Source organism: Hemicordylus capensis, chromosome 1 (assembly GCF_027244095.1).
Source record: "Hemicordylus capensis ecotype Gifberg chromosome 1, rHemCap1.1.pri, whole genome shotgun sequence".
In the NCBI taxonomy this organism is placed as follows: Eukaryota; Metazoa; Chordata; class Lepidosauria; order Squamata; family Cordylidae; genus Hemicordylus; species Hemicordylus capensis.
In genome coordinates this window covers 449849329-449866581 of record NC_069657.1, presented here as the reverse complement: position 1 = coordinate 449866581, position 17253 = coordinate 449849329, and the positions used below count along the sequence as shown (strand labels likewise).

Sequence of the window (17253 nt, the reverse complement as noted above, 5' to 3'; positions counted from 1 at the left end):
GGCCTTTAAGGTCTCTCAGTGGTTCATCCATTGCTGTCATAATCATGTCCATCCACCTTGCTGCTGGTCATCCTCTTCTCCTCTTTCCTTCTACTTTCCCCAGCATTATAGACTTCTCAAGGCAGCTGGGACTTCGCATAATGTGTCCAAAGTTTGAGCCTGGTCACTTGTGCCTCGCGTGAAAGTTGTGGATTGATTTGTTCTATGACCCATTTGTTTGTTTTCCTGGCTGTCCATGGTATCCTCAAAAGTCTTCTCCAGCACCAAAGTTCAAAAGCGTCAATGCTTCTTCTGTCTTGCTCTTCAAAGTCCAGCTTTCGCATCCATAGAGTGTCACTGGTAAAACCATTGTCCAAACGATTCTAATCTTCATAGGTGTAGACACGTCACTGTTTCTAAATATCCTTTCCAAGGCCTTCATTGCAACCCTACCAAGTGCTAGTCTGTGGTGTATTTCTTGACTGCTGGATTGACTACTGTTGACGGTTGATCCAAAAGGGCAGAAGCTCTCCACCACTTCAATGTCTTCATTGTCAGTTCTGAGGCTGGTTGCTGTACCCGTTGTCATTAGTTTAGTCTTCTTGACATTTAGTTGTACTCCTTGACTTTCGTTACTAGAGCTTGCAGATCATGTGCATTCTCAGCTATCAGTGGTGTCATCAGCATAGCGCAGGTTATTGATGTTTCTTCCTCCATCTTTAAAACCATGCTCATCTTCTTCCAATCCAGCTTCTCTCAGTATATGTTCAGCATATAAGTTGCATAAAGAAGGAGAAAGTATACAGCCTTGCCTTATTCCTTTGCCAATCTGGAGCCAGTCTGTTTTACTATGTTCTGTCTGGATGAATTAGATACTAGAAATCTGGAGTTCATCTTCAATTCAGAGTCCTGTTCCTTGCATGTAATGCTGTTATAACCTATATTTAACTTGTGCATTTTTAGGGGAGCCTTCTAAAATTCAGAGTAATCTTTGATTTGGGTAAATATAGTGAATATAGAGGTTGTTCTCATGATCAACCCTACCCATGGAGTGTTGGGTAGGTGTGAGAATGGTTGTGTGGATGAGTGGGTAGCTGGTAGCTCTTTTTGTGTGAGCATGCAGCATGGCCCATCCCGGAGGAGCAATTGCTCATGTCAGGTGTTGGGGCAGGTGGAGGGGAGGTAGGCAGGCAGGCTTCTGTCTTTCCTCCCAGCCCTAGAAGAATCTGTCAGGAGAATGATCTCAATATGACTCAAGGGTCTAGATGTCAGAGCAGAAACCATGTTTGTTTCTTACAATTTTCCCATCAGCAGAATCTAGTTTTCCCCCACCTGCCTTAACAGCCAGGGAAGGTTCTGGACATTTCATCCTATGTCAGGTGGTGGGTGGAGGCCTGTTATCCCAATACCTCGAGGAGGTTTCAGGAGTGGCTTCTTTGCCCTACCTGTCTCAAGAGCACACTGGAAATGTAGGATTCCTGAGTTGAGCAAATAAACTTTCCCATTCCCAGAGCTAGTGTGATATAGTGGTTAGAATGCTGCATTAGCAAGACCCAGATTCGAATCCCTACATAGCTATGAAGATTGCTGTGAATCTGTGATTGAAGATTTGCTGTGATGGAGGATTTTATTTTATTTTAATGTAAACTGTCCTGAGCCTTTTGGAAGGGTGGTATAATTAAAAAAAAAACAAAAAACAACAAACATTGATCTTAGTCCAGTCTCTCTCTCTCTTAGCCTAACCTCCTTCAGAGAAGTAGTGATGCTAAGGGAGAGGAAGAAACATGCAGGCCACCCTAAGCTTCTGAGAGAGCCATCAGGCTATTTGATAAATAAAAGTTAGAGAGGCACACCAATTGCTATTTTGTTAACCTTTATTTAAATATAATAGATCTATTAAAAGCAGATAATCAAGCAGCACACATCTGTTAACCCTTAAGTCAGCAAGAAGTGATAAAGTGTACACATCAACATGAGTGTGCTTAATGCAAAAAGTTTTTTTTAAAGATGCAGCAGTGTAAGACAGACATAATTATTAGCACAATTATTTGCATGTTGCAAAGTCCCACCACCACCAAGATCCAATCATGCCCTGTCCCTCCATGCATCCAATACTCAAGTCGATTCCCCATCATCAGCTTCTGCAAACAGGACTTGTATTTCATACTCCCGGTGTTGCATTTCCTTCTCTGTTCACGAATGCGGTTGGACAGGGGACCCTGAATTCTGTAGGTATCCAGTCTCTGTTCACGCTGAGGAATGCAAGCTTCTCCTGAAATCTGACTGATGTCATTGAGCAATTAGTACTAAGGAGCTTCTCCCAATGCATGGTGGTGGGAGGACAGGAGAAATACTGGAGTGCCACTACAGAGAGGGAGGGCCAGGTGTGCCGCTTGGCATTCCAGTAGACCAAGGGATCCACGTCCAACTGGGTAGGGTCTATCTCGTCCTGCAGGTAGGATTCTAGTTCCTGTCCTGCCACCTCAGTCACTTTGGATTGAGGTATTGCTTCACCAGGCAGAGGGGAAGTTGCACGATCAGTTTTCATGTGTCTTAGGTATTCCTTTTTAACCTGCTCTATCAGCCTCTCTTTCAATTGCTCCCTTCTCAGCTTCACGTCTCCCCTCAGATATTTGCAAATGTGGTCCTTGAAACGTGGATGGAGGAAGGTTGCAGTCTGGTAGGGAATGCTTTCTCTTATTATTCCTAGGTCCTGACTGCTTTCCAGGGATTGCAGCAGCTCAGAGACAAGGTGAATAGCAGCAACAGGAGCATCTGTCTCTTGCTGCAGCAGCTGGAAGTATCCCTTGATGTTGCTCTCAAGCAACTGGAGCTCATGAAGGATTTGGCCAAGGGAAGCATTTTCCTTCCTAATCGCTGTGAGGGTATCCACAAATGGCTTCAGGAGGTGGAGTAGATGGTGCATCAACCTCCAATCCCCAGGTGCAAGTTCAAGGCCAGGGTTCTCCTTCAGGTAAGCACTGAACACATCCTGTTGGTCAAGAAAATACTGCAGCCTGAAATGGAGGTAACTTGATGGCTTGGGCATCTCTTCCTTCAGCAGTTCCTCACAGACACCATAGAGCAGCTGCAGTTCTCTCAGGTGGCAGCGAGCTTCCGGGGATTGCTCAAAGTGCATGCTGATTTTGCCCAGGCTTTGCAAAAGTGGTGCAATGGGAGAGTGCTGATTTGCTATCACGCTTTTTATCAGCCGGTTCAAGCATTGGGAAAGACAAAGAAGAGGCCCCATAGAAGACTCTTCCACTACCTTTGCTAGAGTCCTAGTGGGTGAAGCCACATACCCCAGTGTGAGCTGCAGGGGATGGAACCACTTGACCCTCATCTCTTTTAGTTTCTGGGATATGGTTTCAGTCATCTTGCTGTACTGAGTCTCACACACAGCCAACATTGCCTGGTGCCTGCACAGAATCCCATCATTGTCCATAAGCCAGTGTGCTATGAAAGCTACATAGCAAGTTATGAGATTTATGGGCCAGATACCAGTGGTGAAATGGACCACTGGGCAGAGTGATTTCCTCATCTCTTGCTCAATTGCTTTGATGAGTTCTCTTTCCAGGGCTGGCACAGCTTGCCATTTAAAGTAACTCTGTCCAGGAACCCTCCACTTGGGGGCCAGCAAATGCATGAACTCCCGGAATTCAGTATTATCAACCAGGGAGTATGGAAGCATATTCTCCACTAGCACCCAGGCACATTTGGTGTTGTACTCTGCTACTGTTGGATGGGTAGGATCCCAGGGCTCAAGGTCCTCAACACCTGGCTGCAACTGGGCAGCTGACAATGCTGTTTGTTCAGGGGACACAACAAGTGGGTGGCAAGTCACTAGATGCCCACATAGTGGAGCAGTGCCCAAGCTGCTGCGGTCACTGTTGAGGTTGCACAGTGCCACATTTTTCTCTGTTCTGTGCATGACAAAGTGTTGCCAGACATCTGAACTGGTTTTCCTCTGCTTTGGCGGCAAGATGTAGGAGGTCTCTGCCTGGTAAGCTGCAGAAGCATGCACACCTGGGAACAGAGCATGGCCGCTTTGGTTTTCAAGGACAGTAGCATCACCTGGACCAGCTGACATAGAGTGCAGTCCTGGGCCTCCATCACTGCTATGAGGTCTCCCAGCACTGGAGGAAGATAACCGGGCAGTTCTGGGATGCATGGGTTGTACAGGGACAAGAGCAGCATCCGCTGGATCAGTCAGATGGCTCAGAAGGGGGTATTCAGCACTGGCAGGATGGCTTTCAGTACCAGAGGCAGAGATCAAAGGGATTATATCCAGTATGCCTGTCAAGCAGAAATGAGCTTCTGCCTCAAGAGGAACCCACTGCATATCAGAGAGCTTGAGTGCCAGCAAGGGAGACTCCATGTCTTCTGGCTGCACCTCTGAAGATGGTGGAACAGTGGGGCTTCCTTCTCTATCCTGGGTCCTAGGAGTTTGTAGGGATGGCTCTGAAGGCCTTGGAGGTTCACGGTCTCCATCTTCTGGAAAAGGTGTCTCTTCTAGGCTCTCGCGGAAGCGTCTCATGGTTGAGATCTGCAGAGACAGAGGCCAGGTTAACACAAGTAGTAACAATAGTCCTAATCTTTATACACACTAGGCATGTGCCCGAAACGTTTCGGCGCTGGGGGGGAGGGGTAAGCGTTTCAGTGCCAGCGAGGGTAGTACTTTAAGGGCAGGGGAGGGTGTACTCACCCCTCCCACCGCATTTTCCCTACCTGTGCTCTGTTATTTTTAATCCCCTCGGGGCAACATTGTTCCCTGCATTGGCCAGAAGTAGCGAGCGCGCATGCACCCATTGTGCATGCATGTGGCAGAAAGGCACGCACACAACAGGCACATGCGCACACGCTACTTCCGGCCAGTTCTAACCGATGGGGGGGGGCGGCAGGGAGGAATGCTGCTGCCCTGAGGGAGTTAAAAATAGAGCGCCGGTGGGGGACATGCGGCGGGAGGGGTGAGTACACCCTCCCCTGCCCTTAAAGTACTAACCCCACTGGCGCCGAAGATCTTTGTGCACGTCCCTAATACACACACCCCAAGAGCTGGTGTACTGCAACACCCAGGAGTGCATTCTGTACTGTAGGTCAACAAACCTCCAGTTCTTTTTTTCTCAAATTCAATTTTTATTAGTTTTAACAGTAGTAATATTATCATTCATTGCAAATATACACAAAAAGGTGGACTTCCCGCACACATCTCTTCGTGAATCATCAACTATAAAATTTACCCTTGCTATAATAATAATCCAAAACATAAATTCAAACCCTTACAAACATAGCTAGTCTACCCAACCTGCAGTTTTTTACTAAATTCCAAACCCTAACAAACCTCCAGTTCTTGTGCCAGCTAGGGATGTGCACGAACCAGTTTGGAGGCCCTGTTATGGACCCCCGAACCGGTTTGAAGGACGGGCGGAGGGTGCTCTTACCAGCACCTCCTGCATATTCCCCACCAGCACCATCTTTAAAAATGGTTCCATGGGGTGGTAGCAAGATACCTCCTTGCTGCCCTGGAAGTACCCAGTGCGTGTATGTCACACATACCCCCACATCCCTAACCTGGGTTGTGGCATATGAGAATAGCCTCACTGTAAGACCTTAATAAAATGACAGTACATGTGTCCGTCAGAACAGGAACAATAATTTATTAGTAGTGTGGTGTATTAAAATTTACATACTGCTTTCCCAAGAATTCATGGGTAGCATTCAGACCAAGTTAGCCATAACTGAGTTCCATTGAAATTTATGGCCCTTAAGGTAGTAAAGATAACTCAATGATTGTAGTGCTTCTCGTGAGTAACTTTGTCTGAATACTATCCCATAATAAGCAATAGCATTTTTGAAAAGCAGCATAAGAAAACATAGATAACAGTACAAGCTCAACCCATGTAAAACAGATAGCACATTAAATTAAAGTTGCTTTTTGCCCTTAGACTCTCTTTTCCATGAGTTTTATTGGTTACTCTTTGCAGTATTTTTGGTTATTCCATATTTATTTATTTGAAACATTTAGTATTTTAATATTTAATTTAAACATTTAATATTTAACCCCTGCTAACTTGGCTGAGAGGCACCTTTTAATGTGGTGATGCTCTTTTATTTAGCAGGGGGAGAGTGACTGGCCCTCTCCACCCCCAGCATAGTACCTCCAGTGACTGTTGCTGGTGTCTGTCTTATGTTTCTTTTTAGAATGTGAGCCCTCTGGGGACAGGGAGCCATCTTATTTGTTTGTTATATCTCTATAAACCACCCTGAGCCATTTTTGGAAGGGCAGTATAGAAATCAAATAAATAAATAAATACAAACATACATAATAAAATATACCACCCACTCCAAAGACTCCGGGTGGTGCACAAAAACATGCGAAACAAGGCAACGTTAAAAATTACATTCTAAATTAAAAACTAAAGTAACTAACAAAAAAACCCACAAATAGGTAAACTACAGGGAAAAAGCCTGGCGAAAAAGAATTGTCTTCAATACAGATTTGAAGATCAGTAAGGAAGGGGCTAGATGAATCTGAAGGGGAAGAGTTCCAAAGAAGTGGGGCAGCAACCAAAGAGGCCCTTCCACAGGTCCTAGAGCCCCAAACCTCTCAGAAATCAGGGACCAACAAAAGGGCCATCCAAGATGATCTAACCAGACAGGATGTAACTGGATGGGAGAGGCCAGTCTGTAGGTAGTCAGGTGCCAAGCCCTGCAAGGCTCTGAAGGTCAGAACCAGGACCTTTGGGGGCAGCGCCACCCCATCTAGAACAAGGTTCACATCCAGCTGTTGGCCAGTACGAGGGCTGAGGAAAAGTAGTTCAGTCTTAGTGAGATTCAGTCTGAGCTTGTTTTGATTCATCCAGACCTTAACAGCTTCCAGGCATCGAGTGCCTGGAATTTTGGCATCGTAAGCTGCCCTGAATAGCTTGGGAGGAGAACTGGTCTTGTGGTAGCAAACATGCATTGTCCCCTTTGCTAAGCAGGGTCTACCCTGGCTTGCATTTGCATGGGAGACTACATGCAAGCACCATAAGATGTTCCCCTTAGTGATGAGGCCGTTCTGGGAAGAGCGCGTGTATGCAGAAGGTCCCAAGTGCCCTCACTGGTGTCTCCAAGATAAGGCCGAGAGATACTCCTGCCTGCAATCTTGGAAAAGCTGCTGCTAGTCTGTGTAGACAGTACTGAGCTAGATGGACCAAGGGTCTGACTTGATTTAAGGCAGCTTCCTATGTTCCAGCTTACTAGAAAGGCAGGACACAAAAGTCTTAATGTATAAATGCATAATGTACAAATAAATAAATGTATAATGTCTAAAGGACATTGTAGAACTGGAAGAGGTGCAGAAGAGGGCAACCAAGATGATCAAGGGCCTAGAGCACCTTTCTTATGAGGCTAGGCTACAACACCTGGGGATATTCAGTTTAGAAAAAAAGACGACTATGGGGAGACATGATAGAGGTCTATAAAATCATGCATGGTGTGGAGACAGTGGATAGAGAGAAATTCTTCTCCCTCTCACATAACACTAGAACCAGGGGTCATCCCATGAAATTGATTGCCAGGAAGTCTAGGACCAGCAAACGGAAGTACTTTTTCACACAACACATAATCAACTTGTGGAATTCTCTACCACAAGATGTGATGACAGCCAACAATCTGGATGGCTTTAAGAGAGGTTTGGATCACTTCATGGAGGAGAGGTCTATTGACAGCTACTAGTCAGAGGGCTGTAGGCTACCTCCAGCCTCAAAGGCAGGATGCCTCTGAGTACCAGTTGTGGGGGAGTAACAGCAGGAGAGACGGCATGCCCTCAACTCCTGCCTGTGGCTTCCAGTGGCATCTGGTGGGCCACTGTGCGAAACGCGATTCTGGACTAGATGGGCTGCCTTGGGCCTGATCCAGCAGGGCTGTTCTTATAAATAGAACAAGGAAGCTTGATGCAACCATCCAGGCTCAGTAATATACACATATTAGCAGCACAGAAGAAATACTAGTGTTCTTAACATTTTTCAAATAAAGTGAGAGTAGCTTTGTCACCAGAGAGAGCCCTTCAAATTTCTTTCACTTTCTTTTAACTGGTAAAACGAGAGAAAAAGAGATACCTTATTGGCTGCTGATGAACTTTCATCAGTTAGAAACTTGAGTATGACTTATTTTGGCCCCTCACTCGAATGTTGCAAACGTGAGCTTCTCCAGCTGCATGCTATTTCACCTCACACACTCCACCGTGCGAAACTAAAGAGTCTATGCTGTGTATATTGTAGTGAGCTTTCAAAGCATCATCATGCACTCTAGACAACAGGATTCCTTTTCCCATTCTTTGATATTTTTGTATTCTCCTGCCTTTTTTGTTGTATGTTGGACGGAAGATGACAGATAGCTAGGCTGCTCAACACTAGGGAGACACATTTGCAGGATGGGCCACACCTTCACAGGCTTGGCTGCTGCATAAGGCTCAGCCTCCTCCGATCACTTGCAGGGGCAAAGGTGAACTTTTGCCTCCAGAAACAAGCTTCATCATTGTTGTGGAGTGGTAGTACTCAAGTACAATCTGCTATCCAGCCTGCAGGGATGAAGAAGACTGTATTCTAGAAGCCTGCAACCAGAGGCATGCTAACCACTGGACCTTGGGGACCTGGTCTGGTTCTCCAAGGTCCGAGGGGCCTCCAAATGCCTGTTGTCAGGGGCCTCTGGCAGCCACCCCACTCCTTGCAAATCCTTGCTCAGGTCCCCACCACCGCCTTGGGAGGGGGGAGAAGGGAGAAGGGCTGCTTCGCTCCCACCCCCCACAGCCACAGTAAGGATTTGGGGGGAAAAACAGCAGAGGTTTGGTGGCATGGGCCTCCCAGAGGAGGTGTGGGGCTTGCAGATGGGCAATCCAGGTGCCCAAATTACCTAGGTATACCCCTGCCTGCAAAATGAAGCCTGTCTCTTGTGTTCACTGCAGTCAGTCATTGACTGGCCTACCCCAGAGTGCTGAAAATATAGAACATAGGAAGCTGTCATATACCGAGTCAGACCATAGGTCCATCTAGCTCAGTATTGTCGACACAGATTGGCAGCCGCTTCTCCAAGGTTTCAGGCAGGAATCTCTCTCAGCCCTATCTTGGAGGTACTGCCAGGGAGGGGACTTGGAACCTACTGCTCTTCCCAGAGTGGTTTCATACCCTGAAGAGAATATCTCACAGCGCTCATACCCCAAGTCTCCCATTCATATGCCACCAGGGTGGACCCTGCTGAGCTAAGGGGATAAGTCATGCTTGCTACCACAAGACCAGGTCTCCTCTCATTACAACCTGTGTTCTTTATTGATAAAGAACAGGTACATATTAGTGCTAAATACAGAACTGTTATCTGAAATAAAGAACAGGTGGCAAGCCTAATCGATAGACCTGTCCTCCATGAATTTGTCTAAGCCCCTTATAAAGCCATCCAAGCTGGTGGCCATCACCACAGCCTGTGGCAGAGCCATAGGTTAGTTATGTTCTGTGTGAAAAAATACTTCCTTTTGTTGGTCCCAAATTTCCTGGCCTTCTGGTTCAGAGAATGAGCAAAGCCTTTGACAGACATTTTCTTCCATGTGGACTACCAAAAAACATGAGCTATCATAGTCCTAAGGAAGAGCTGTACATTGTTTCAAGCTTTGGAAGAACAGCAGATATACCTATTAGTAAGAGCAGCCTCTTAACCAACAATCTGCAATACAGAGTTAAATCATGAACTTTTTAAAAACCCATCTTCCAGATCCTATGGAAAGTCAAAGATACTTACAACTACAGAATTATTTTATATGGCTACCTCACAACAAGTTTGTGTCTCAAAAAAATTTGGAGGTTAAGCACAGCAAGTCACACTCACAAAATAAGGCAATCTTCTGTTTTGCCATTTTATTTTATATAGGCTTTTAAAAATTTGAAGCAAGATGAATTTTTCTATCTAAATTTACTATTTGTACTTTCAGTGCTTTGTGCATTGTTTTAATTATATTGTAAACCACTTTGGGATTATTTCTTATGAAAAGCAGTATATAAACACTAAATAAAACCATCCATGCAGTGCAATGAGACAACCCAAATGAGGAAGAGTGTAAGACATAGCAGCACAGCCTACAATAAGTCACAGAGGAAGAAAAACCACCCCTCTCAAAAATCAAATATGATCCAAGAGCCGTGCAACAGACCACCGCATTTATCCACCCCCTGCTGGCATGCATCTCATTTGGATTTCAGCATGAGGCACTAGCAACCTTGAACCAGAGATGGGAAACACCTTGCTCTGCATTGCTGACTTTCCTTCTACCTGCAGCATGGAGGATGTTGCTTGTAAGCAAGTACTGGACAATTGTAGTGATAACTAGGGCCAATGGAGATGCATCCAATCCTGTAAGGCCTCAGATGCCCCCCCCCCCCGCCCCGCTCCTGAGCAGCTTTTCTTAAAAGCATGGTTATTTTATTTTATTTTTTTACCGTCCCATACAAAAAGGTCCCTAGGCGGTTCACAATCTAAAAGCCATTAAAACAATTTTAAAATCCAAACAAACATGCTAAAACTTGAAGCTTTAAAACTATCAACTAAAAGCCTGGCTAAGCAAGTATGTTTTCAGGTCCTTCTCAAAAATATTCAGAAGGAGAAACTCTTAATTTCATTAAGAAGTGTGTTCCAAAGTCCTGGGGTAACTCTAGAAAATGTCCGGTTTTGAATCCTGGCCATTGCCTCAGCCTGAGAAATCACGGAGAGGTTGGGGTCCAGAAGTAGTCCCAGACTATGTACCTGTGCTTTTCAGGAGAGTGCAACCCCATCCAGAACAGGCAGATCTAAACCACTTCCTAAGTCTCAATCTCCCACAATGAGTACCTCCATCTTGCTTGGATTCAGCCTCAGTTTGTTCTCCTTCATCCATCCCATTACTGCCTCGAGACAGGCATTTAGGGAAGTTAGGATATTTCCTCATGAAGCCAACATGGAGAAATGGATTTGTGCATCATCAGCATATCGATAATACCCTGTAGCAAGTCCCCTGAGGACCTCTCCCAGTGCTTTCAAGTCAATGTTACAAAGCATTGGAGACCATATGAAGATTGCAGGACTCCATACCAGACCTCTTGTTTTGAAAAGCAACAGTCTCCAAGCAACACCATCTGGAACCTACCTGAGAGGTAGGAGTGGAACTACTACAAAGCAGTGCCTCCCACCCCCAACCCCTTCAGGCACCCAGAATGATACCATGGCTAGTGGTATCAAAAGCCACTGAAAGCCACCATTGGTCAGTAGGGGAGCCAATCGGTATGAGGAGATTTTACTGGTTCTGGATGGGGTTGCACTCACCTTGAAGGAGCAAGTATGCAGCTTGGGGGTACTACTGGACCCGGCTCTACTTTTGGAAGCTCAGGTGGAGGCGGTGGCCAGGGGTGCCTTTGCACGGCTTTGGCTAGTGCGCCAGCTGTGTCCCTTTCTCTAGAAGGCAGATCTGACCACAGTTACCCATGCCTTAGTCATGTCACGGCTGGATTACTGCAATGTGCTCTACGTGGGGCTGCCCTTGAAGAATATCTGGAAACTGCAGCTTGTACAAAATGCGGCAGCTAGGGTTCTATCTGGAGCTGCCCGGTCTGATCACATCACACCTATTTTGAAGGAGCTGCACTGGTTACCAGTGTGTTTCTGGGTCTAGTTCAAGGTGCTGGTTTTGACCTTTAAAGCCCTTAACGGCTTGGGCCCGGGATACCTGAGGGACTGCCTGCTCCCAAAAGTTGCTGCCCACTTGATGAGATCATCTGAGGGGGCTCTGCTCCGAGTGCCGACTAAGAGGGAGGCTAGGTTGTCGTGCACTCGGGACAGGGCCTTCTCTGTTGCTGCCCCCAGGCTTTAGAATGCTCTCCCAGTGGCCATTCGCTCCTCAGACTCAGTCACAGTTTTTAGAAAGCTGGTTAAATCTTGGCTTTTTATCCAGGCCTTACATGATTGTTTTATTGCTGCTTCTGTGTGTCCATGTATAGTTTTCTGTATTTGTATATTATATATTTTAATATCAGATAGTTTTTATGTTTTTAGCTAAATACTTTAAACTCACTTTTATTATGTGTTTTAACTTTTGTAAACCACCTTGAGATTATTTTTAACGAAAGGTGGTATATAAATCTAACAAATAAAATCAATAAATAAAGATCCAAAAGGATCAACAAAGTCACACTCTCCCTGTCGATTCCTAATTGGAGGAACAGGCTGACCAAGACCATCTTAACCCCAAAGCCTGCCCAAAAGCCAATTTGAAATGGTCCAGATAATCAACTTCCTCCAAGACAGCCTGGTGCCGAGTCATCACCACCCTCTCAATCACCTTGCCCAACCATGCGTTGGAGACAGGCCTATAATTGCCTAATTGTGGGATCCCAATGCAGGTTTCTTCAAGAGTGCTACAACTGTGTCCTTGAGATGAGGCGGCATCCTGCCCTCCCTCAGAGAAGCACTGATGATCTTAACAAGATCATCTCCAATAACCTTCCTGCTAGTTCATATCATCCATGTTGGGCAAGTGTCAAGAGGACAGGTGGTAAGGCAAAGTGTCCCAAGTATCTTGTCCACATCCTTGGGAGTCACAAACTGAAAGGGATCCAGTTTAACCACACAAGAGGAGCTGCTGGACACCTCCACAGTATACAGTCACTGTAGCATCTAGTTCAGCTCGAATATGAGAAATTTTTTCTGCAAAAAGCTCATTTAAAAACATCACAATGGGTAACTGATGGATCTAAGTACTCCTTCATGAGAGGAGGGCATGTACTAGCCGTCTCACAACACTAGACAACTCTGCTCGACATGAACTTGCAGAAGGAATCTGCTTCTTTGCTGCACGCATTGCCAGAGCATAGATCTTCAAATGCCCTCTGTGTTGTAATCTGTTGAATTCTAGCAGAGTCTTTCTCCACTTGTGCTCAAGCCATCTACCTTGCCCCTGTAGTTCTGTATACCATGGGGCTACTTTAGAAGCAGGTCAGAGAGGGTGCTCAGGAGCAATCATGTCTACTGCCCTAGTCAATTAGTTATTCCAAGTTTGAACCAGGGAATCAACAGAATCACTGGCAGAACCAACCTTAAAACCATCTTGGAATCCTATGGGATCCAATAGCCCTTTTGGGTGGAACAACCGAATAGGTCTTTCACCCCTGCAGGAGGATTGAGGCTGCAAGTCCATCTTTAACCAGATGGTGGTCCATCCATGACAATGGGGAAATAACAGGAGTCCCTACCCACATAACATCTGGAGTAAAAATCAAATCGAGAGTGTGACCAGTAGTGCAACTGCTCATTACTTAGATCTTCTTTTAAATTTAAAAAAGACTAGCCAGGTATATCCCATAACTCAAAGATACTTGCATGAAACGATTGCTGATAAAACCAATCCATTTTATTGTTTAGGATTTTTATGTGTTTTTCATGTACAACATTTTCTCGATTTGGTTTCATTTTTTCCTTACTGTAAAATGCCTCATGCCTTCAGTTGGGCAGTATCCCACATAAACATGAATAAGACTAATATTTATATACTGCTCTTCAACAAAAGTTCCCAAAGTGGTTCACATAGCTATATATAAATAGATAGGCTCCCTATCCCCAAAGGGCTCACAATCTGAAAAAAAAAAAAAAAACATAAGACAGACACCAGCAACAGCCATTGGAGGGATGCTGTGCTGGGGATGGATAAGGCCAGTTGCTCTCCCCCTGCTCAAAAAAAGAGCATCAGCAATTTAAAAAGGTGCCTTCTTTGTTCAGACAGTAGGGGGTTATAGGGCTATAATCACACAGTAAGACCACAACCATTTAGTGATCATGGAAGAGATCACTAAACTGCCCTGAGCCTTTTTGGAAGGGTGGTATAGAAATCGAATAAATAAGTAAATAATAAATAAGATATCCCCAAGAAGAGCCAAGCAGGAGAGACCAAGGAGCACCTTTAGGCAAGGATATAAGTGCCAATTCAGGGACAATGTGGCAGTTATATCACAGCCTCAGAGCAATTGTAAAAGGCCTGATTCTAGTCCCTTGGTTTTTGTTGTGTTTATATTATGACACACAACTGAGGGAGCTCATAATCATAGATTGCCACCATCAATAGTATTCCAAGCAGGAGTAGGAAGAAGGCTAGGGCTGTTGAAAGGCAAGAAAGAGTGGAAGAGCCCTTCAAGCCTTACGTGAGATGCACTGGAAATAATTGAATAAAAATACACATGTTCTGGACAGCATTGCCATCTGCTACCATTCTGGGTAGTAACTGGATTTTAAGCATGTCACCCAGCCTGCTTAGCCCACCCAGATTCCTGTTTTCATTATTTTTTTAAAAAAACCATTTTTAAAAACAAAACAAAACCCTAAGCTCTTTGCAGAAGTGGAAGTATGGAGCAAAATGTGCTGTCACTTTTCTGCTCAACTGCTGGATTTGGATTAAGGCAGGTAAAACATAGGAGGCTAACTGAGTAATTCCCTGAGGAATGCTACCCGTGTGTGTTGCTTTTTTAATCAACAAGGGATCTCTATCAGGCAGTTGAGAGGATAACTTGCTTTTTATGTAAATCACTGCCTGCCAGGCTATGTGTGGTGATGTTTAATGACTTTGGCTTTACTTTCTGTACATGCCTACTTAGAATAAGCACCTTTGGTTTTACTCTGATCTTCTCTCAGGTAAGTGTGTACAGAATTGTAGCCTTCACTGAAATACTGTGCATTTTTTTTTGGTCTATTGCTGCCATTAATATGTCAAGGAAAGATCTCTTTCCCAACTACTGTTGGTAGATATACAGAGCAAATACAAGTCAACTGGAAAGTATACCTGCTAATTTGCATGTTATGCATATTTGCAAGCCAATTTACACAATATGCAGATTAGGGTGCCCAGATTTGGAGAGCAAGGAATATGGCAACTCTAGATCTGAAGCAAGAAGATTCACCCCAAAAATAGCTTTTTTATTTGAGTGGCAGTAGTAGTATGTAACCCTGTCCTGGTTAACTAACTCCACCATAGAAATAAGATATTTTAGAAAGATGAAATTCAAGGTGATAATTTCTTCACAACTCTAGGCTCCTGCTGTTCTCAAGCCCAGATGTGTTTCAAAACCCTAGGTAGATGGATCAGAGTGATTAACATCAGTGGTATTCACCCTGAAATCATTCATAGCTGCATCACCACAACTACTTCAAATTCCAGGCTATCCAACAGTCACTGAAATAACTTCCCGACCTCTGGTTTAGCTCCTTCTCCCTTCCTACTCCTTTGCATTGGGGTTTCTATAGGGATTCATGCAAAACATCACACATTCTCCACCTGGCAAGGAATGTAGGTCCAGATTTTGACCAGATTTCTTTATATTTTAGAGCCAAGTAGAAAAGAGAGAGAAAGCTAAATCCACCTTTTCTCCATCAAGCCACTGTGTTAAGAGAAGAAGCTACAACTCTGGAGTTTTCTCTGTGCTATAACTCTAAAACAGCTAAAACTAGCAAGGCTGTGAGTCAGAGTGTTCCTTCTCTCAGGACAAAACACTGGTCACCACCTCCTACAGACTGAAAAACCATACTTACTCAAAACAGGTTCCCAGTTTAGAACAACCACCTTGTAACTACTTGCAACAAAAGTCTCTGTGGGGTGGGTGGAAATCGCTGTTTTTTAATAGGAAATCCAAGATTGGCAGAGTGTCCCCCCAGCCAATCCCCTAAGAGCAGACAAAAAGGTAGGTTAATGTAGTGCCATTGAACTGAATTGAGAAGGCAGATCACACCTGAGTCTGTGGGGATTGTTTTCTAATCAGTGCTAAGCAATCTGTTTTACTTCGGTGCAGCTGAATAAGCGCATAAGGAAGCTGACAGGAAGAATAGCTCAGAAATTAGTCAGTGCAGTAACAACAACAAGAAGAAATAGTAGTAGTACAAGCGGTAGAGGTGTTTAAGGAGACTAATTTGTTTTGTATAATTCCTGTCTGTCTTCTTATTTGCTGTAAGCATATCAAGCTGTCTTATACAGGGTCAGATCACTGGTACATCTAGGTCAGTGTTGTCTATACCAGGGCTATACAACATTCATCCTCCTTCAGCTGTTGGACTGCAACTCCCACAATCTTTGACTTTGGGCCACTGTGTCTGGGAATGATGGGATTTGTAGTCCAAAGGCAGCTGGACAGCCATTGTGCAGTCCTGGTCTACACTGAATGGCAACAACTATCCAGGTTTTGAGGCATAAGAACATAAGAGCAGCCCTGCTGGAACAGGCCCAAGGCCCATCTAGTCCAGCATCCTGTTTCGCACAGTGGCCCACTAGATGCTGCTGGAAGCCACAGGCAGGAGTTGAGGGCGTGCCTTCTCTCCTGCTGTTACTCCCCTGCAACTTGTACTCAGAGGCATCCTGCATTTGAGGCTGGAGGTGGCCCATAGCCCTCTGACTGGTAGCCATTGATAGACCTCTCCTCCATGAAGTCCTTCTAAAGCCATCCAGGCTGTTGGCTGTCACCACATCCTGTGGCAGGGAGTTCCACAAGTGGATCACGCTTTGTGTGAAAAAAGCACCATAGGGTGCTGGGTTCTGTTGTTTCTGAGGTGTTCTGAGTGTAGATTCTCTCGTAGCATATGAGATTTTCAATGACAAACCATGAATCCACTCTCATATGCTACCAGAGAATCTGAATCTACACTCAAAAGTTGTTGTTTCGGATTGGCTGATTTAAAACAAAGAACAAAATGGGGGTGTTTCAGATTCGGGCCAAAAACAAAACAGGGGGGGAAAACGCACAACCCTAGTTTATACCCAGGGATAACAGTGGCCCACTGATTCTCACTGTTCCACCACGTTTCTGTTATGCCCACTATATGTATTTCTGCGTTAGCAACCAAGCACTCCAGCTCACCCATCTTGGCTCAGAGGCAGGGTCTTTGGAAGCCTGATTTACAACTGGTTGAAGGACAAGAAACAGAGGTTAGGGAGAAATTGACCATTTTAACCATGGACAGAAATGGAATCACCCAAGGATCCGTACTGAATCCAGCACTTTAGGGATTTATTCATAGATCATCTAGCAAATGATATAAACAGTGAGCTGATCAAATTTGCAGATGACACCAAAGTATTCCGGATGGTGAAATCCAAAATGGACTGTGAGGCGCTCCAAAAGGATCTCAAGTTAAAAAATTGGATTCATCAATCATCATCATCATCATCATCTCTTCAAATTGGGTGAGTGGGAAACAAAATGGCAAATGTGGTTCAATGTAAATAAGTGTAAAATGATTCACATT

The 17253-nt window shown here is 44.8% G+C and overlaps 1 protein-coding gene across 1 annotated transcript; it reads right to left on the bottom strand.

Moving 5' to 3' along the window:
• Nucleotides 1-1835: 1835 nt before the first annotated feature.
• On the bottom strand, nt 1836-15693 carry LOC128324096 (zinc finger BED domain-containing protein 4-like). The gene is made up of 2 exons (XM_053248252.1): nt 15550-15693; nt 1836-4525 (listed from the first exon to the last, which is right to left on the bottom strand). Exon 2 carries the CDS (start codon nt 4514-4516, stop codon nt 2141-2143), a length of 2376 nt encoding a protein of 791 aa, XP_053104227.1. The 5' UTR covers nt 4517-4525; nt 15550-15693; the 3' UTR covers nt 1836-2140.
• Between the last annotated feature and the right edge of the window lie 1560 nt (nt 15694-17253).

Bases quoted from the DNA above. Each gene is read 5' to 3' on its own strand.
- LOC128324096 (XM_053248252.1), bottom strand. From the start codon at position 4,516: ATGAGACGCTTCCGCGAGAGCCTAGAAGAGACACCTTTTCCAGAAGAT.